At 51.7% G+C, this 21,955-nt stretch overlaps 2 protein-coding genes across 7 annotated transcripts in view; one reads left to right on the top strand and one right to left on the bottom strand.

The window, feature by feature from the left end:
• Window positions 1-21,955, bottom strand: part of LOC119181436 (protein O-linked-mannose beta-1,2-N-acetylglucosaminyltransferase 1-like) — a 305,076-nt gene that overhangs the window by 206,661 nt on the left and 76,460 nt on the right. The window lies entirely within an intron of this gene.
• On the top strand, window positions 91-3,675 carry LOC142774787 (uncharacterized). 6 transcript variants are annotated; one of them, XM_075875842.1, is made up of 4 exons: window positions 91-421; window positions 1,079-1,165; window positions 1,224-1,626; window positions 3,056-3,675. In XM_075875842.1, exons 1-2 carry the CDS (start codon window positions 152-154, stop codon window positions 1,130-1,132), a joined length of 324 nt encoding a protein of 107 aa, XP_075731957.1. In that variant the 5' UTR covers window positions 91-151; the 3' UTR covers window positions 1,133-1,165; window positions 1,224-1,626; window positions 3,056-3,675. The 6 variants fall into 6 exon arrangements, 5 of the variants coding, with proteins under 5 accessions (XP_075731957.1, XP_075731955.1, XP_075731958.1 ...); XM_075875840.1 differs by having other exon boundaries at window positions 1,064-1,165; XR_012886559.1 differs by having other exon boundaries at window positions 1,079-1,626; window positions 3,060-3,675.

Raw genomic sequence — 21,955 nt, 5'->3', positions numbered from 1 at the left:
ACGAACAGTGCGTAGCTTGTGCGACGAACTTGACCCTATCATCGGATGCCAGCGAGCCAGTGGCCTTTCCACAGAGAGAAAGGTGTGCGCGTTGCGATTTTTCGCCACCGGTAGCTTCCAGAAGAGCATTGGTCGCGAGGAACACATCGGCATGTCTCAGCCGGCGGTGAGCAACACCATCCACGAGGTGACGGAGGCGATCATTACCGTGGCTGCTAGAAAAAAGGTGGCGGACTTTCTACTGACAACAGCTGCTAAGGATGAGGCAAAGGTGGAGTTTGTGCTACGCGGTTGCATCCCAGGGGTGCTGGCGTGTGCCGATGGCACGTTGGTCACCATTCGCAAGCCAGAGGGATTCAGACTAGCCGACACGGCGAGCTTCATGTCCAGAAGGGGCTATTATGTCCTGAACGTCATGATCGTAAGTACTGTTAGGATCGTTTATTACTCGCCCTTCGGAGCAATTGTTCAGTTGTGACGCCAAAGCTGGAAAACGTAATAATGCAACGAATGAAAAAGAACCTGCAGGGAATTGTGTGCGAGCTAGATAATGGCTCGCAAGGCCTCGGTAATAATAAGTGGCAAGTGTTTTGTGCGTGAGCCAGTTGCCGTTTTTGCACTGGCATGCATACGCAATTGAATTGTGCATTTTAGAGGTAATCGGTAATATGGGCAGCAGACGTAGCAGAGGTATATACACGACAGGGAAGTATTTCCAACACGAAAGTGCTTACAATCACAATTGCACGAGCTGGCTTTGGTATTTACGAGTGTTCTTTCCCAAGAGCAACGCGTAGCTTTTCGCTTATCGATCATTCAGTGGAAGTCGTAGCCATGTGTACAGTGGAGGTGGGGTCGTTGCCCCCACACTCCCCCCTCCTCAGTGTGCTACACCCTGTGTTTCCTTCTAAGTGAAGCTCCTTGTACCAATGACTGTACTAGTACGCATTGTTTCCTGCATATGCGTAGAAAAAAGGGATTTATTCTGAGTATAAATGCAGTACTATTTTATATCGCTCCTCATCGCAGATGTGCAAAGCGTGGCTGCGCATCCTTGTCATAGACCCATGATTCCCAGATTCGTGCCACGACTCCTGGGTGTGGGAACACAACCCACTGCGTGCACGCCTAGCTGCACATCTACAGCCTTGCGAATATCTGCTTGGTAAGTATTAATGTGTACTATCTGGGCAGAGCACTCAGCTTTTATGCTTACATTGCAGGAGACGCAGGCTATCCCCTCAAGCCATGGCTCCTAATTCCAGTCCTTGGCAGTCAACCGTGCAACACTTCCGAAGGCCGATACAACAAGGAGCACGCATCCATGCACAATGTTGTGTAAAGGTGTATCGCCGTGTTGAAAAGCAAGTTCCGCTGCTTGCAGCACTTTCGAACGATGCTCTACAACCCCGATCGGGCAGCGCAAATCATCTATGCTTGCTTTGCTCTCCACAACATTGCGTTGCATGCAGGCGACTGGACCTTGGACGAGTATGTCATGGACATGCCACCAGCTGAGGATGACGATGGAGAGCCAAGGGGGAGCCATATGCTCACACCACGCAACGTGCTGCTCAGAGACGGCAGCAGCGCTGTCTTGGACCTTTTTTGAAGTACACAGGAACGGTGAGTTTTCATGTTTTCATATCCCACACATAATTTATTTACACTGATTCTAGTGCATATAGACATGAAAGGGCTGTGTTTGCCACATTTGAATACACAAAGTACTTACTTGTGCTTCAATATGAAGCAAGGTGGCAATGTCAAAATGCTGCATTTTCTTTAAATGGCACATGAAATATGCAACAGAAACACCCTTTTCCATATTAGCGATCACAGTCACAACAGACTAGATTGGAGCAAGCATATATGAGCGGCGCTCTGTGCTGAATGTTGCTATCACAAAATTGTGCGAACAATGCAGCAACGTCTCAAAATTCTTTTCACCAGAACGCATAAAAATCGAGATTCTATTAGTAACATGTTGTATGAACACATGATACATAAGTCCATATCTTGTCATAGTGACTGACTACAAGCATTCAATTGTGCACGCCAGGCTTGACGAGCAATTGTGCTTGTCAAGTTGTGCTGTTTTTTGCTCATTGTCCTAAACATTGTGTGAATGTTAAAATAACATTTAATTTGAAATCACGACTGCATTCATGCTGCAATGCTAAAAAATATGCAAATCAAGATGGCAAACAACAGGCGAGTTGTTTTGATAACATACAGCATGAATAATTCGCTCAGTTATCTCGCGACTCCCAAACCATACCACGTTCGAAATTTATTCCCGCAAAGAGTCGTTTACAATGAAAACTAGATGAAATCAATCGCTGGCATGTTACTGTGATAACCATTTTCCTTTGTGAAACTGTGCGAGATGACCACTTACTAGCTTAGCGCTCCCAAACAAGATTCGGAATGTAGTTGTTGCATCTTAGCCTCATTGTGCTGAAATGAAAATATCACAGTGAACTGCAAAACAGTGTGATGAAAAAAGATATCACATTACTACACTATGTGGTAATGCTGAATAAAAATCACAGTGAGCTAGAAAACACAGTGGGACAATACAAATATCAAGGAAACATTAACAGAAAATGTCAACTATACACTCGTGGTCTCCGTGTGAATGACTAGACACCTTTGAAATGTGGGTAAAAAACACTGCCACTAGAACAGCTCGAACATACATTAAAAAATGCATATATCGAACATAAAAAATGCTGCACTCCTTGTACAAAGTAAATGCTAACCTAAATCTAGTAATATGTACTAAATGCAAACAAAAAACGAATAAAATAGAACATGAACAGCAACACGTAAACATATAAAAAACACTAAACCAATTATGAATGATAAAAAGTTGAAAACATGGCGAAAAACAAACTAAACTATGTGTATGTCTCCCGAAGCGTATAAAATTGAACATGAACAGCAGCACCTAAACACATTGGAACCGACAAATCTATAATGAATGATGACAAGAAAAAACATTGAACACATGACGAAAAATTAAACTAAACTACGTATCCCTTTCTCGCAGAAAGCCCTCAGCCATGGCCAGTGCCCTCCTGCACCGCTGCCGCCTTGTCCTGTGCCGCTGCCACACGCCGTGCTGCAGAAGCGATGCGGGTGGTTGATTTTTCATCTCCCACAGCACCTGCGATGAATCGTCATGGTGTAAATGTTTAAGTGAGCTGCCGGTAAACCCTTAACCATCTCGTGGCTGGAAGCTGCTCCTGCTGCCAAGAATTGCAACGGGCACAACAACTTCCCCTCAGTTGAAGATCAACTGGCCTGATGGCATCCTTTGAAAGTGGGAAGCTTTGTGTACAAGCTATGCCCTCCTCGTGCGGACCTACAAACATTTGTTGAAACTGCTCTTTATTAATGTCCTCAAATGCATCTCTCACCATGAAAAAGCCCCAGGGCTAACCAACCTTTTTCCCGGCAGTTTATCATTGCAGATACCCGATACCATGCCCTCAATACAATGCATGGTTCTTGTTTACAACCCAAGTTGGTTTCAGTCATCATAATAGAACATGGTGAATGCTTATGCCCCTTATGTAAAATGTAAACAAAGGGTCTACTCACCTTGAGCACCTTGTCGCCCTGCTCAAGGTTCCAGTCGTGCACTCAATAAAGCACCAAGTTCTCAGATGCTTGCGTGTTACTGTGTCACTGCCATCTACGGCCGCTTCAGTGGCCTCCACATCTATTTCCACTGCAGCAGTGGGAAGATTCGCCTGCTGGAAAGCGTAGTAAGCATGATCTTTCAGAAAGTGGGTATTCGTTACTCTGGCTATTTTGCAACCTTAAGTACTAAACATCTGCGAAAATGTTCTGCAGCTATTCAGTGGTCATTGATGTCATGTATTATCATTTTAGTGCATGCACTTGCCCGCAGTCATTGCGTGTTTTATGATAAATTAATACCCCTTGTACTGCAAGGGCTGCAAACTGAGATTTTAGTTAAACCTACCCACTTTTGATTACTTTCTCGTGTGCTTTATTCACGTTTAACAAGGTTCCGCTAAAGGCACCCCTTCAGATATCAAACTCTGTCATGGTACCGCTCAGGAACCCGTGATACTGCGGCGGCAGAGTGCTTACCTGTTGATAGGTGAGACCAAAAACGCCACTGAAGCGTGTCATTCCAGTCAACTGTAGAACTCGGCCGCGGAAGCCAAGCAGCCAACCCCCTACAGTGCCCCTGGAAATATACACTAATGTCACAGAACAAATTGCCCGTGCCATTTGACAGTCACTCACGTTTGTGCGTCTCTGATGGCGGCGGTGTCACGGCGGGCCTCGTGCACCGGCCTGCGCCACCAAGCCTGCCATTCCTGCGCAGGCACTTCATGGTTCAGCGCGTCGCTGAGCTCTTGCCACCGGTCGGTGATAGTGACGCCGTGCCGCAGCTCGATGGCATTCGCCACGAGCTGGGGATGTTCGTCCATAAAGGCGAGCACCAGCGCGCGCTGAGCCTCGGATAACGCCGATGAGCCGCTGCTGCTGTTGACTACTGGTACAGTTGACCTCCGCCACGATTGCGCTCGACTGAGCCAACAACTTCGAAAGTTGCGCCGTTTAGGTTTGTATAGTGGAGGAGATATGAAAACAGTAACTGCTTGAAACGGGGTTGTACTTAGCGTCATCACGTACCGTCCCGCTAAATTTAGCGTTATTTCACAACAATAACAAGAAAAATACGTTTATATTGTGCCGTATTCCTTAATAAACGTTTGAAAACTTGTGCCAACACAATTTGATAATGATTAGTAGTAGTTAAACATTTTTCAACACGTTACAAACACCTTTCACTTTGCTATACGGTCCCCAAGTCCACGTCAAAATGATGACGCAAGGCTTCATTTCGCTCATTGGCTGTTCACTTCCCTTCGTCCTTGCGACCGCTGCGGACCGCTCATTTTTTGACGTCACCGACAGACCGCCTCCGTCCGGATTTGGAATTTGTATATAATTGCACCACTGGACGCAGCTTTCACCAACGCCTACTCATCTAAGAATGAGGTGGCCGACAACGCGGAGTTACAACGACTGTGCTCTCGATGAAACTATTGAACACATTTTGTATTACTGCCCAACATACGCAAAAGGGGGCTACGCCTCCGCAGAGAGATGCGCGCCTGTCTCGGAGGTGATAAGGTGTAGAACGCAAAGCGACGGGCAGGTGCCACCACCGTGTCGTTTTAGCAAAGCGTTGGTAACACTTGCCTTTTTGAGCATCGCGTTGCACTGCCAGCGCAGCGTGTTTAACGCTACGGTCCCTAGAATTACTTGTAGTGCCTTCTCTAGTATAAAGGTACACATACAAAACATCGACGTGTTGTTATGGTACCTCAGATATGCGCACCGATTGCTTTTTACTCGACGATCGCACAAGTATGAACGCTAAATCTTGAGCAATATTGGTGGGCGCTGCGGATGGGATCGGCCGTTTGTGGTATCGTTAAGAGAAGACGGACAGACAGACAGACCAAAATTTTTCCGTCGAAGGTTCCCAATAATGACTATCGTCTTTAAAAGGACGACGACGTGATGAATGAGACAGTGCGAATAGAACCTTCAATGAAGAAACTTATTAAAGCTTCGCCTGACAATAACCGCAACAGCGCTTCATTCTCTTCATCGTGATTGCACCTTTGCAAGCTGAAAATGCAAACTGTAGGACCAGTTGCACATCAAAACTAACGATTACTTCATCAAAGATTGGTGCTGGACCACGCTCATCGATTTTAAAAGAATAGACAGTATTTGCATGTTTCCCGACATTATTTTTACGTTTACTGACCCGTCCCACCGACGACCACTTTCTAGAGCGATCGCCCAGAGTTGGGCTGCTCCATTACTGGAGGAGAAAAAAACACAAAACGAATGAACACTAAACAAAAGAGCAAACTAGTCACCGCTAGTGCGGCGGTAGATTGCGAAGCTATTGTGTCTCGAAGAAATGGCGATCAGGGAAAGTAGCACACTGCTAAGACAGTGAAAAGTTTTAGCGGGCCATAGAGAGAGAGAAAACAGACAGAAAAATAGAGAAAAGGGTTATATACCCCAAAGGTAACTACAGCAGGGCTCGCGACGCAAGGGCAGGTCAGGAAGGAAAGACGGTTTCAAAGTGGAAAAGAAAGACCCGGTCCGGCCTTGAACTCGCCCCGCACAATCACTCCTCTCGAGACAATGAGGGCGTTTGTCTGCAGAGAAATGCGGACCGGCCGTTTAGGCGAAAAGAAAAATAACTTTCGGTTGGGCGCCGATGGCAGTCTCATTCTGTAGTGAGAAAGTAGGGGGCGTCCTTCTGGCGGGACCGAACTGCGAAACTTCAGCACACGCCGTTGAACTTTCTGTGACAGCTTAAAGCAATATTACTTAACATGCGTGACAGCTAACTTAAAAAGAGTAAACATGCTCACACACATTCAAAAAAAAAAAAGCCGCCCAAATCTTCCCACGGGGCGAACTCGAGTAAATGCGTCGCAGAATGGTGGGGGTCAGCGGAAAACCTGAAGTTTCCTGTTGACAGAGCATGTTAGTTACCGCGACCGATTTTTTTTTTTTCTTTCGCCCGACCATGCTTTCTTCGACGAAAATATAGGCGCGTTCGAGCGTCGTGTAATCATTTTGCCGAAATACGGGAAACGTAGAGCACAGCAGACACGAGTGCGGTGCTATTAGCTGGAATATGCTTCCTTCGCCCTCTCAACACTAATTTTTAAGGCCTTTTAAATGCCTAACCAAACACGAAACTTGACTGTCGGCGTCCCACGTGCTCGGAGACGAGTAATGCCAAAATTCATCATCACGTGACGACGTCCCTAATGATGTGACAATGACGTCAAAGATTGCCCAAGAGAAAAAGGTGAGGGGGGGTGAAAAAAGGAAAAAAAAGAGAAGCCCTCTTTCACAGACCCCGCGGTGAGACAATAGCTTCCCCAATAATTGCGAGTGCTTCGTCAAAAATGCCTGTCATTTGTGGTGAAGCCCACTTTAGTGACCCGATTCGTATCGTCTGTATAATGACAATGGCATAAAGAAAAGAAAATTTCTGAACTATTTCGACAGTCTCATTTTTTTTTTCTGCGTACAATCACATTAGTCAAAAAATAACTAGGCGAGGAAAAGCACAGGAGACATTATTTGCTGTGATTAAGTGCAGTGCAGTCATTGCTACCAAGATAGAAAAGAATTTCGTTGTACTGAAAATCTAAATTTCGCGTCACCCAACCCACAACCTTCGAACCTGATACTCTCTATATCACTAGTATTACGACGGAAAGTGCTTCCCCGTCCAAAACGTACGGAGAAGCGCCAACGTTGTTGATTCAAATCCCACCGACAGAAACAGCAATTTTCACTTCAATTTAAATTTACGTGACAATTAGCACATTGCAGTTAACGACAGCCGTTAATGTTCTCCCAGCTTTCCCTAGCCTTATTGGATGTTCGGTTCTTCCTTGTCTCATCCCATTGCGTATATCTCATCCAGGGGATTAACGCGACAAGGACAACCTTTCTCCCCGGCAGGCCGCCTTTCTCGAAGCGCCGCGAGCCAGCAGCGGCTTAACGCATCTCTGGATGACCTCGCGCAAGCGGCGTATACAGGCGGGAGAGGGCTCGGAGAGGGCCTTTCCGCACCAGCACATTGCATTTCAATCGCGTTATTGGCGGGTGCCCGGCGGTTGCTAGGCCCGCGGACAGCCAGGCGGCGTACGCGATCATCCGAGGCTTACTTATTGCGCCGTTCAATTTCAAAGGACGACCACGAAGAAGATTATGAAACGCTCGTTATGCGCGAGATTAAAAGCGTCCGGGATACACCGCGGCTGAGAGGTGCTCGCAGCTGCGGCCCTTCAAATGGGTCCCGCGGGCTGGAAGTAATAGAAGAGACAATAACCGAATAAAGATGTTTAAAAAAAAGCGAGAAAGCCTCATTGAAAACGTGAAACTGCGACGCCGTAATAAAAGCCTCGGCGGGTGAAGGTCAGTGGATTACTTAAAAAGAATAAATGAAAGGAAAGAAAGATAGCTTTGCGGTGGGGCTATTTCGTAAGCGATCGCAAAAAGAATAAAGTGACAGCAGATAAGGGACGCACGAAAGCCGTTAAGACTTTATGGGTTGGCCGCTCACCATTTCGTTTTCGAACAAAAAAAAACGAAAAAGAAACGCTGGCATCGACACCGGTACAGCCACAGCAGACACATGAGGCTATATAGGTAAAGAGAAGAGGTGAGAAGAAAAAAAGAAGTCACCGCGCTTACTGCAGTCCTTGATCTGGTGTCGACACCACGCATAGGAAAAAGACGACGGAAGCACCCAGAGGGCAATAATCCAGCCCTCCATAGGAGGGCAATGATTGGTTTTACCATAAAACGTCTCCCTTATCATATATATATATATTCTGTGGGAATGTTCAGTAGGTCTGGTCTGTATAAGCAAAGAAGCTGGTACACGTACGAGAAAGCAAGCAATTCCTTCATAGGTTTACGTTTCGGCTGTGGCACGGCCTTCGTCCGAAACGTCCGTTACGAAGGCCGCGCCACGGCCGAAACGTAAATCTATTAAGGAACTGCTTGCTTGCTCGTACGTACGTGTACCAGCTTCTTTTCTTATATATTTATATAAAGAGAGAGAGAGAGAGAGAGAGAGAAAGGGAGAGAGAGAGAGAGAGAGAGAGAGAGAGAGAGAGAGAGAGAGAGAGAGAGAGAGAAATACGGAGACAGTTCTCGACGATGGTGCTGCTGAAATAGAACAGGGGCTTTAAAACCTCGCAGTACAGTAATTTAGGGCTGTCAAAGACATCACAAGAATAATAATATAAAAGCGTATGTTTCCGGCAAAGTGTGCCAAGTAGCGTACGCTGATCAACTGACGAGGCAAGAGTTGCCGAGATAAGCGGCGTGTGTCGCACCGTCGGCAGCACCCGCTCCACTGTCGGCGCGCTGGTAAGCGTCACGCTAGGACGGCGACGACCTTGCGCAAGGTCGCTCAACCCTCGCCGCCAATCTGTGGGCGAGACGCTCCCCGCGTACACCTCCAACGTACGCACCCTCCACAAGTGATAAAGCTCGGCAGCGGCTCCCACTACATGTCCCGAGTGGCAACGTCCCGCGCATACGAAGGAACACGACCGCTCGGCGCGTGTGGACGGTAGTGCGGAATCGGGGATTGTACGACGAACCTTTTGAGGCCACGAATCACTCGATGCAAAGTGAGCAAGCGTTTAACTGAGTGCGACAACAAGCACGAAAGCTCAAAGATAATCGCTTATTCGCAACCCGTGCGTCCACTATTTTAGCGAACCACACCAAGATTACTCAGAACACGCTTAGTACAAACGCTAAGGTGGACTAGTTGAAGCTGGCTGCATCTATTCATTACGCTAGCATATATTTTCCATGTAACTGACTAACGTTTACATAAGAGTGGAAAAAAAAACGACAGGCCTGCGTGGAAGGCACAGCACAGTCACAGCGAAAGCAAGAAGAGCGGCCTTTCAGAGCCTCTTCTAAGCACTCATTGGGAAACAGGCTGCAAGTACACTTGCTTGATACCCACTACGCCATTTAGAAGGTCGGCCTTCGCTATTTTACTTTTCGTCCTTCTTCTGAGAAGCGTGGTATCCGCTAAACCACAACGGCGCTGCGGGAGAGCCGAGTTGTGATATCATAAGCTTTCACTGTAAAAAAAAAACAAAAAAAACCCCGGAGATTAGGAGATTATTATAGGAGTCTGATTTTTATTGTTATTATTATTTGTATGCACAGAGAAAAGACGCATATAACTGGCTGACAACTGCAACCTAGAGAATCCAAAAGCAACGCGAAAGTATGCAGAGAATATATGCCAGAAAGGTTCGGGTTTCACGTTTCTATATACTAGCGAGGTGAACGGTTCGGTGCCGTAGATGCTCTTAACGTCGAGAGTTCGAGTTTGGTCACACTTGGGCTCAAGTCGCTACTCCTGTATCCTTAATTTGATTGATATGTGGGGTTTAACGTCTCAAAACCACCATATTACTATGGTTGGCGCCGTAATGGACGGCTCCGGAAATTTCGACCACCTGGGGTTCTTTGACGTGCACCTAAATCTGAGCACACGGGCCTACATACTTTTCGCCTCCATCAAAAAATGCAGCCGCCGCAGCCGGGATTCAATCCCGCGACCTGCGGGTCAGAAGCCTTAGCCACTAGACCACGGCGGCGGGGTATACGCTGCAAAGTTTGCGAGAACCATTGTGTAAAACGAGACAAGAGCGTTCCGTTTACGAGGCTGGACAAGTTCAGATTACTCGGCTGGCACATCCATGCATCATAAGCATCCTCATCCGGGGACACCGTCGAATGGAGCACTCGAAATTCGTTCCGTTGAACGCGATTTCGCAACGGCACCGACTGCGACAACGGGGCAGTCGTTGACAAGCTATCGCAACTCGAACAAGTGTCAGAGCCCTTGATGTATATCGGTCACGCATGACGGCACACCTGATAGACGACGCGCGCGTTTTCGAGTCTATTTCCACAAGCGTTCGATCACCGCAAAACAGAGTGGAACTCGTGGCGATTCGCTTCCAAAAGGTTTTTGCGCCGTCGCTCATCCCGCTACAGCACGTGCAGTTTTTCCCCCAAACCCGTACACCCACACCAAAAAAAAAAGCAGCCGGCAGTCTTTGCATGTAGAGAAGCTGTGTGGCAGAACCAGAGGCGGGCGCAGAATTTTCTGTCTACCTCGGACTACACCGAAGTAATTTGAACGTAACGTTCCGCACTACAAAATCCTCAATCATAGCTTTACGGCAAAGTTCCTTGTTGCGACGACCACAAAGTGCGTCCCCGCAGCGGTTCCAAGACATCGGCATCGACGATAGCCCGTGTTACGCATTTCACGCGTCGCCTCAACGCTTGGCTTATTCACACCGCACACATTCCCGAGCACTGCGCCCAACTAGCGAAACGTCAAGCGCTCTCTGCAGAGGTTAAACTAGGCTACACGTCACAAAGCGTGTGCGACTGCAGTGACAGATAGATGCACGCGCGTTATACGCCTCCAAAACGGCCTCGCGTCACGCACAAAACGGCGACGAGAACGCACGGTGGCGCCACTGGCCGAGCCACCTAGCGGCCGCGACGGGCCGTGACGCAATCGCGCACCAGCTACGGCACACTACGGCACCAGCTACGGCCCAACGTCGACGGGCCCACACTCGCCTACAGGTGCACAGCTAAGGCACACAGGGACAATAACAAAATCGAAACACGGGAAGGTATGCGACGCTAATATGCACGCATACTAGCCGTGCTCACACACCAGAAGCCACGCAACACCTACAACAACGACAAAGAGGACGCACGCATTCGTATAACTGCCTCGCGAGGCGGCCTACCTGTCATACGCCGCGAACATACACAGAGCTCAAACGCACGCACGCAAGCGCACGCACGTTTGATCACGTCGGGGCCCGCGCGGAACGATGATCGTCTCCTCCCAACGAGAGCGCGCGTCGGAGAACGAAACGACTGCGACGACGACGTTTCCAACCGTTTGACACGACCGTAAAATAAAGTACAACAACAAAGGAAGACGACAGGAAGTGAGAGCAAGGCCGCGTGCCCGGCCGATAGTGAAGCTTCGTTCAACTCGCGATGCCTTCAAGGGGGGAAAAAAAGCCAATAAATCGAACACGCACCGCCTGCTTGCAGCCCCCCCCCCCCCCTCGGTCGATCTCGCTCCCATTGCTCGTCATGATTAAACGTTTCCGCGCGTTCACCCCCCTTCAACCCTCTCCACCCTTTTTTTCCTTTTCTAGATTATTTTTTTCTAGTACCTGTTCTCGTACTCTCCCTTATACTGACGAACAAAAAAACGTACAGTGACACCACGTAAGTGCGTCAATGTACTTACTACGGGCAGGGGGCGCGGAGGAGCCAAAAGAAATAGGGAAGTGCGCCCGCAACCGTTAACACCCACCAGTCCGTTCTTGCCGACGACAGCGCTCGAGCATTCTTCCGCTTTACGTCCCTCAACGGTTTTCCACGGAGTCATTCTTTCTCTTCTTCTTTCCTGCTTTAAAAGAGTCGTTCGAAATTTAAGAAATGTTGGGTAAGAACTACCCCGCTATCTCTCTCTCCCTAAGTGAAGTGAAGTGCGTTTGAGCGGGTCGAAATGCTCGATTTGTGATCCCGCCAGTGTCTACCGCACCAACGACAACGACGTAAGACCATTTCTGTAAACGTATATATATCTACTTCGCGGGCGACACGTGAGCGCCAAGGAAAATGGCTCGCCGGACGACGTTGTTCGTGTGTGCGAGATAACACCGACTGTACCTGTGTGTGTTTCGGGGAGGGAGGCAAGAATCAGCTGACCAGTTAATTGCACTAGAGAAGGGTCGTTCGAACCGGCTCTCCCTGTACGACCACCATTCGGCCGCGGCCGAATATAGAACGGACAGTGTCCCCAGCTACGAATGTCCCTCCCCCCGTTAGACGGCCGAAGACGATAAGGCGCCGTGCAGAGGGACTGACGACCTATACACCGGCGAACCAGTGCGCCCCGACGACCAATCGATTACGCTATGTAAGTAAGCATCGTGAAACCGTTAGTTTCGATCCGATCAATTGAAAAAATAAACGCGAATGTGTATAATACATAGATCTAAACATAGTTTCTAGACGAAAGTTGTTCGAAGCTGGGCTAGGCAAACGGTTAAAAAGACTACGAGAAAAAATCAAAATATATATAAATTTTCTTGACACTTCGGCGGGGGACCAATCAGTCGGTCACAACGACGGGAGTGATTCTTGAAGAAAGACCGGCTCCCGGCTGAAACGTCAGAATAAACATTCTTGCGTTATGTGCAGTGTGGAGCGCCGTATATATATATATATATATATATATATATATATATATATATATATATATATATATATATATATATATATATATATATATATATATATATATATATATATATATATATATATATATACAGCGTCAACATAGGGCATGCTTCTCCTACGTTTCGAAAGAGCCTTCGCCAGAAGTTTCCGAAAAACTTCACAGCCGTATTAGAATGCGTAAAGTACCGCCCTAATGGACTGTTCGACATATAATGTGTACGCCACGGCATACACGTCGCAGGTTTCACGTACTCACGTATATAACTTCGCTCTTCGCTATTCTCATCTAAGATATATGTATGACGCTAAGCAAGCGCACCATCAACTATCTCCGACTCACACTGTAATAACACGCCTACAAAGCTACGTTTTTAGAAATTTGCATTGATTTTCAGACAGGACACTAGGATAACGGTATGTACGGGAGCTATGGCTAATACAGTAGAGGCATACATTTAGGTTATAACTGACAAGTGTCAACTAACAACAGCGCTGCCACCTCACCTACACCAGACAACGCCGAACCGCAGCCGCACACCACTCTGGTGTCTGCGAACCGCGCAAAGTTGACGCGTCAGGAACTACACTGCGCGCAAGCGGTGCCACATCTTTTCTACCGCTTCCGCAAAGAACAACGCACGCGGCAGCACCGAAGATAAGTGAGACAGGTTGACAAGACGCGAACAGCTGAAAAACGTCGTGACGGGAGAGGTATAAGCGACCGTCAACCAACGTACAAAGTCACCCGTGAGGGAACTATACGGTATAACGACGACGGAGGGCGGTTTAAAAGGAAAATAGTGTAGCGTTGCGCGTATGTATGCTTCGATCACGATAGTGTCGACTACCTCTCTCTCCCGGAGAAATCTCGAACCGATCGGTTCGTCCTTTCCTCGCACGAAAAGCCCGACGACACTTGAGCGGCTCGATCACCGCTAAGCGTGCACACACAAGGCGACAGCAGACGACGAAGCTGCAGCTTCCTTATGTATAGTATGTATCGGCGTGTCAGAGAGAGAGAGATTAATGAAAGAGGAAGAGACAAAAAGGACGCTATTTTCTGCCTCCCATCGCGGGGGCACGGCTCAGCGCCTTTAGGGATCGGGGAAGGGGAAGTAAAGATGATAGGAAGAAGAGAGGAAGGAAAGAAAAAGTGAATGTCATGGCAAGAGAACGTCTTGTCAGTACAGTCAGTAGTGCGAGTGAAAAGAGTCCGTCTATAAGGCGGCGAGGTCCGCGCAAGCACAGAACTCGAGGAAGGCTCGAAGGGCTTTCGTCTTCGAGCGCGCGGGAAAAAGTATGTCTTCCATTGTTTCGGCAGGTAGTCCAAGCAGACGATAGCGGCTTACCAGTGCGCAACGCTCAGTGGCCAGGTCAGGGCAGGAGCAAACAATATGCTGCAGCGTTTCGTCATCACCGCACCTTCGGCACGCTGGCGATGAAGAGCGACCCGCGGAATACATGCGTGCCGCAGGCCAGACGCTGCCAGTACGCAGGCGAAGCAACAACCGCCGCTCGCATCTGTCCAGGCCGGTCTCCGGAAGGGATGGTGGAGGTTTGCCGCTTGCCACCCGTGTGTCAGGGTGGGCCGTTGGTAAGAGCTTCCGCAGTCGCTGCCGTGAGTAATCCGACTGGGCTACCGCCTTAGTGACTGGCGTGTCGCAGTGGTGTGCTGCCTTAGCGGCGGCGTCAGCCTCCTCGTTGCCAGCTATTCCAACGTGCGAGGGAAGCCAGTGGAGGGACAGGCGCACACCACTCTCTTTGATGGCGGTCAGTTTTGCGTGCAGCAACGCCACAGTTATGCCTGCTTGGTCTGGTTGGAGCAGCGCTTGTAGGGCTGGTCGGGAGTCGCACAGAATCGCCACAGGCAACTGGGGTAACGTGGCAGCAAGGTGGTCGGCTGCCAAGTGAAGGCCGGCCAATTCAGCTGCAGTGGAGCTGGCGTGAAAGGGAAGTCGGCAGCGGATGGTTGTCCCAGTCGATGGTATGACGCAGGCAGCCGCGGCCGAATGGGGGCTGTCCCGAACGGACCCGTCCGTGAATACCAGGAGCTGCCCCTTAAGTCTTTCATGAAGTTTCGCCACGGCTGCCTGATGGAGCTCGCATGCCGGTGTGCGCCTTTTTCTGAGGTTGTCCAGAGTTAATTGTACGTCCAGAGGCTGCTGGTGTGGTGGAGGGGGTTGGATTGGACTGGGGGGATCGGGGACCAGCTCTTCATAGAGAGCGCAGATCTGTGCCATCCGTGACGCTGGTCGGCTCCGCAGTCTCCGAAGGAGGGCAGCGCCCCCGAGGGCCCTGTGAAGGCGATCCACGTGATGCAGCGCCTGTCGTAGCATCAAGAGTGACAGAGGCCAGGTCTGGGCCTCCGCCAGGGTTGCAGCTATGGGTGACTGACGGGGAAGTCCCATGAAGCGCCGAATTGCCATGCGATGTTGCCGCTCCAGTTGCTCCTTGCGGTGTGGCGCTAGCTGCACCAAGGGCAGTGCATAAGTTTGCGCTGTCGTTGCAGCCCCTTCGTAGAGTCTTAGAGCCAGCCGTGAGGTGCACCCTTGGCCCCTGCTGAGCAGTTTGCTTACGGCAGTCTCGACCCTGGTGGCCTTGAGGACGGCGAGCTTAACGGCTGGTATCCAGGTAAGGCGGTGGTCGATCCTTAGCCCCAGGTACGTCACTGCATCGCTCCACGGGATAGGTCGGTCACCTAGCACAAGCCTTCGGACGGCCCTCCGCGCAGTGGCTCTGGGGTGAACCAGCAGTGCCTCCGTCTTCGTGGGCGAAACGTTCAGTCCGATTGCCTTGAAGAAAGAAACGACGGCATCCAAGGAGCGCTGCAGGGAACGCCTTATGGCCGTGAAGTTTTGCCTAGGCCCCTTAACCCACAGTGCCACATCGTCTGCGTACAAGGAGCACTGCGTGGGGTAACGCTTGTCTGCGGGCATCGCGGTCGGCAGCCCCGCTAGCACCAGGTTGAACAGAAAGGGGCTCAGGACGGAACCTTGTGGAACGCCTGCTGTCACTGGCCGTGGATCGCTGAGCGCGCGTCGTACTCTAACCCGGAGGGTGCGTTTTGCCAGAAAGGCACTGATAAAGGTACGTAGGCAGCTCACGATGCCGAGTGTGTCCAAAGCACTCTCTATCGCTATGTGAGGCAAGCTGTCAAAAGCGCTCTGTACATCCAGCAGGACGAGGAGGGCCACTTCGCCGTTGCGCTTGGCCTCCTCCAAGGTAGAGACGACGTCCGCGATCGAGTCTGCTGTGCATCGGTGGCGTCGGAAGCCCGTCTGCTGTTCTGGTAGGAAATCCTTTGCCCCCGCAATCCAATTTAGGCGTGCCAGTGCTATGGCTTCCATGAGCTTGCAGGCAGCAGAGGTGAGAGAAACGGGTCTGTAGGACGTAATGGCGGCACAAGGGCGGCGAGGTTTCCGGATCGGCACCACAACAGCGGTCAGCCAGGCTTCAGGTAGGTTGCCGCTCTGCCATATTTCATTAAAAGTCCTCAACAGGTGTCGTCGTGAGGCCATATCCAGGTTGCGCAGCATCTGGTATGTGATGCCGTCGGCACCAGGGGAACTGCGGCGCTTGGTTCTGGCTAGAGCAACGTTCAGTTCGTGTTCGAAAATAGGGTCCTGACACAGAGATGCGATCTGGCTGGCCGTCCAGGCAGGGTGATGACCTTGCGGTGGCTTGGGAGCAGGCGTGGCGATGAGGGCTGAAGGATTGGCTGGTGGGAGTTCTGTGAAGCGATCGGCCAGTCGCTCTGCCAGTTCTTTTTCACTAATGCCTAAGTAGATGGCCACCGCAATGACGGGTTGCCGCACCATTGGTCCAGTGACGAGGGATCGTAGAAGTCGCCATGCTTTTGCGCCACCTCTTGCCTGACTCAGGGAGAGGCAGATGCCTTGCCAGCTTTGCCGCCTGCGACGGTTGGCATGTCGCCGACATACCGCATCCACACGATTGAAGAGTGTACGTTGAGCTGGGTCATGGGATTTTAGGTACCTTCTCTCAGCCCTGCGCCTCGCAGCCCGTAAGTTCAAGTGATGGAGGTCTGGCACAGGGTGGTGCTCTGGCACCCTGGTCTGGATAGTTGCCGCCTGCGCTGCCACTGCTACCAGATTCAGGAAATCCTGATCCTCTGGGACGTCTCGAAGCTGCCTTCGAAAAGCCCGCCAATCGATCGTACTACACAGCCTCCTCCTTGGGATCTTTCCGCCCACAGGTGAGATGACGATCGGCAGGTGGTCTGAACCCCAGGAGTCAGGCTCCACTGCCCAATCGTACCGGTCCCCTTCACTGGCCAAGGTGACGTCAATGGCGGAGCATGACGGTCGTGCTGTTCTGCGGACGAAAGTGAAGGATCCGGTGTTCAAAACTTGTAGGCCCAGTTGATGGATAACGTCCACCAGATCCCTTCCTCGAGAGGAGCAGGTGCTACTCCCCCACATGGTGTGATGAGCATTCATGTCCCCACATATGAGGTAGTCTCTTCCGAATTTAGCCGTGAGCTGTAACAGCATGGAGGCGTCCCACCGCTGTCCAGGTCGCACATACACAGAGGCCACTGTCGTGTCCACACCGCGAAGCCGCACCGTCACGGCACAACACTCAAGAGCCCCTCCAGTGACATCAGCCACGTTTATGTGCACATGTGGTAGTTCTCGTCGCACGTACACTGCACAACGTGGTCGACCCTGGGGATGTGCACTCGCTATGCACGGCGCGTCCTGGCACGTGTCTAGAGTACACGACGTGATACTTTGGTAACCGATGTATCCGGGAAGTCGCAAGTCGGTCGCTGCTACGTACACTTCCTGCAAAGCAAGCACATCATACTCGCTCTGCAGGAGATGTGAGGAGAGGTCTGCATGCCGCCGCCGCAACGAGTGAGCGTTCCATTGAAGCACACACGGGCGGCGGCGGCGGTGGTTCTCTGCAGCATGCGGATGAGTGTCAGCCATGGTGGCTGCTATGAGGGTGCGCGCCACCTGCCTGAGGGCAGATGGAGCGCAGCTGGTTTTCAGGAGGCAGCAGGTCCGCAACTGCTCTTAACAGGAGCCTCAGGTTTGCATTTTCCTGGTCCACACGAGGCTGGGAAGGTACCTTCGCGGGTGGACGAGTCGTGGTAGAGTCTGGGTGCTTGAGACCAGCCGAAGGGCCCCGTTGTTGTACGCCTGTCTGGCCTGGATGGGTCGAGCTGACCGTCATCTTGGATGGTGATCCCACTGCGGCAGCATAGCTCTTGCCCGTGGTCTGCTTCAGCTGAGGACTATCAGTTACACTAGGGCTTGCCCGCAAGACTGCTTGAGCCTCGCGGTGAGGCAGGTAGGTGGGAGCTGATGCCTTGATGGTGGCCAGGCGCCGCTCTCTTTGCCAGAGCTGACAGTCTGCGGAATCAGCTGAATGTGGCCTGCCGCAGTGCAGGCATCTTAATTTGTTGGTGCAGTTGGCGTCTTTCCCATGGTGGCCACCACATCGCAGGCACCGCTCTGGTCCTCGGCAAGTGACGGCGATATGCCCATAGCGTCCGCACCGCCGGCACTGAAGCGGGCGAGGTCGGGATGGCCTCACTTCGAACACCATGCGAAAAAGGCGGACCCGGGTGGGAGGCACGGGAGAGGCGAACCGCAAGACTAGTGATGTCCCTTGTCGCCTGGCTGCAATCACCGGCACATCGGACGACACGGCGGCCAGGAGGGCTTCGTCGGTATAGTCGCCATCGACGCCTTGCACCACGCCACTGCTTTGTGAACGGTCAGCAGGGAGGCGGGCAGTCACGGGTATTCCTGCGAGCTCCGATGTTGCTAGTAGGCGATTCATCCATTCTGGTGTAGATGCGTCTGCTGCCACGATGTTCTTTTTCGTGTTTACTCTCACCTCCTTGACTCCGGGCAGCGCAGAGAGAGCTTGCGCAATGGCAAGACGAGAGGTGCGGTGAAAGGAGGCGCTGGCGTTTGCTGGTCGAAAAAGAATAGTGCCCGAGTCTAGCGACGATGAAGCAGAAGCCGGCATGGTGTGTTCAGTGGCGCGTACCCCTGCAGGAGCGGTCTGGGTCGCAGTGGGCGCATTAGAAGTCCCTGGAGCAACGTGGGCAAGCATAGCCGTCGATTCAGTGGCGGGACGAGGACCAGTGTGGGCAGCGGGTCCTTGAGATGTCGAGGCTCGCTGTCGGCGCTTCTTAGACTTGGAGAGGACGGTCTGAAACTCAGACTGACTGATTTCGTCAGTTGCATGTGTGACGGCGTCTTCGTGGGCAACCGCATCATTTGACGTTGGGGTAAGACACGCAACTGTGGCACGTTCAGGCGCTACTGCGTGCATCTTCCGCGAGCCACCCTCATCGTCGCTGCCCGACTCGCTAGGACGCGAGCGCTTACGCGTTGACGTAGTATCCATGTCTGCAATATCAGGTTCCTCGTCTGACGGCAGTGGTACGTTCTGCGGAACGGTGACGTTCACGCACAGAATTGACCCGGCATCTTCGAGTTGGGCTGTATGATGCGCCGCTACAGCGGTCGAAGATGCTGTGGTGCTAGTGGTAGGGCTGGAGGCCGCCGAGGACGTCAGGCCCCTTGCAGTTGTCTCGACGTCGGCAGCAAGCACCGGTAGGCGAAGTGATGTCGGTTTCTCGCTGACGACTCTGCACAGTTTCTGTGCCTGTTCATGATGCAACCGCACCGCTTTGGCACTGGAGATGAGGTTCCACAGCACGCGGGTGCACGCGACGCTCGCTGAGCGTCTGTGTGACGATGTGGGAACCAGGGAACGCGACGGGCGTTCCAATGGCGTAGCCGAGAATGGAGGGGACTGCTCTGCCATGGTAGTCGGGATGACAGCTGCCCCAGCGACGCGCAGGAGCAGAGGACGCTGTCACAGGGCTCAGGTCACCGAAAGCGGTGGCAGGGATCCAAGGGCATAATCTGTAAAGATTACTCTCCTTGACAAGACTCGAACGGGTATGAGAGTCCAGGAACGCGAGGAGCACTGCGCGGAACGCAATCGCGTCTCTCGCGGGCTGACGCGGTAGCGTCTCTCGCAGAATCGGGAGCACCGGGCAACACGTCTGCTCTCTGTGAACGCTCGAGAGAGACTCGGCGTGTCACATCACCCAGCCGTCCATAGCGCGGAGGAAAACCTTCGGGAGACAGAAACTCGGGAGCCCGTGTGTAAGAGAAAGAGGGGGAGGGAGAGCAGGTTTAAGCGAGCGACCACTCGCCCTAATATATACGGCGACCGTCGAATTTGCTCTTTTTTTTTCTGCCCGATTGTGGACGGGATATCGCACGTTCGCCAGCAACTGACGACACAACGGCCTCTCGAAGCTTCAACTGTACAAACATTCGACCTTCTCCCCCCCCCCCTCCTCCGCCGAAGCACGGGTGCTTCTTCCGAAACGACGATTTCTGAAAAGAGCCCCGCCAAGGCCAAAAGGCTCCCTCCGCTTGTTTTCGTTTCATTCTTTATCGCTAGGAGACGCGTCCGAGCACTCCAACATCGAATACGGTCACCGAAGAACTACCTTCCTGAAGATATACGTCGCGCACCTGGTCAATATCAAAGTGCCCGCAGTCCATGCAGCTACTTCGACCTCGCCCTATAACGAGAAGTTCGAACAGCCACCTTTCGCTGTTTTTGTCTCAGATCGGATCAAAACTGCGCGGAGGGGTGTAGCAGGTAGCGAGCCATCGAGCGGCCGGTCACGAAGCGAGGAATCTGCCGGCTGCAGAATACCCGGTCGTATACCAGGCGTCCAGGTCAGACTGGGGCTTGTTATGCCAGCGAGTCCTCGTCAAACGTCCGTGCCTCTGAAAAAGGCAATCTGGGTTAAGGCCAGCCCGCAGTCCGCCCGGACGCGAACATCTCAACGGCGTGAACACGCGCGGCGCCTCTCTGGCCCACGTGCATTGAGTCAGCGGCGCACGTGACAGCGAGCCGGCGTCCTCGTGTCGGGTGGTCTGACGCATGGCGCGGCGACCCCATTGGAGGAATCTGCCCTGACGACCAGCGGCGCTTCTGATTGGACATTTTGGTTGGACCCGGTGTAAATAAAAGAAGCCCAGCGGCGCGTCGCGAGCGGCGGTCCTACGAGAGAGGAGTCCCCATGTCGGAGAGCCGACATGTGTGTGAGTCGGCGGTCTCAGGCGAAAAGTTGACCTATGTATTAGAGAGGAGAGCTCGGCTCTTCGAGTCTCTGTCGGCCCCAGTGCCGAAATTGTAACGCCTCTGTATATATGCTGTACATAAACCTTATTTAACTCACCGTCGTCTCGTCCGCTCGTCTTATCAGCTCTGCGCAGAAGCAGTCGCGAGCTGAGAAACATACGCTACCAAACGGCTGGTGACCTTCCCGGCGAAGTTGAAAGCAGTGGCGCCTTCGGGGCCGTGTCGGCGTCGCCGTCTTTCGCAACAGTGGTGGCTTCGGCGGGATCGGTCCGTCTTTCGCAACAGGCTCTTGCTTCGGTTCAATGTCGCTACGCCAACGTTCGTTTCGCGAGCGATGGTGTCCGGTCCCAGTCAGAAACCACAAGACCGAACTCACGTGGGCGAGCGCAGGTCGCTCGCTTTATGCGTACAGGTCACGCGGCTGGACTTTCTGCAGTTCCACAAACCGCCAGAGGAGAGCGTTGTAAAATTAAAGCGACAACAGTGTCGAGACAGCCTTGGCGAATCGGTAAATCTTCACGGTCGCCGTCTGCAGAGTTCCCGACGGAACATTAACGAGAGGAATGGTTGTCCTGCAACAGCCTGGCACGGCTTTCGTTAGGGGACGCCTGGAGAAGGTAAGTGGAGACTATACCCGAATCCACGGTAGCTTTCGTCAGTGCTTGTCATCAGCGGGACAAATAAAAAGACCAACAGCTAGACCTGTTTCTTTTTTCCACTGCGGCAGCGATTAAACGAACGCACCACACCACGCTAGCAGTGGTCTTCATGTTAATAGACCACATTCTGATCGCTTCCGGCAGCGACAAATGACGAAGAACCGGTTTTCGGCACCAACTCTACGCGCAACGTTCTCAGGTTG

Source organism: Rhipicephalus microplus, chromosome 10 (genome assembly GCF_043290135.1).
Source record: "Rhipicephalus microplus isolate Deutch F79 chromosome 10, USDA_Rmic, whole genome shotgun sequence".
Lineage (NCBI taxonomy): Eukaryota > Metazoa > Arthropoda > Arachnida > Ixodida > Ixodidae > Rhipicephalus > Rhipicephalus microplus.
The sequence above is the reverse complement of the archived record's forward strand: the minus strand, read 5'-3'. Positions and strand labels throughout refer to the sequence as shown.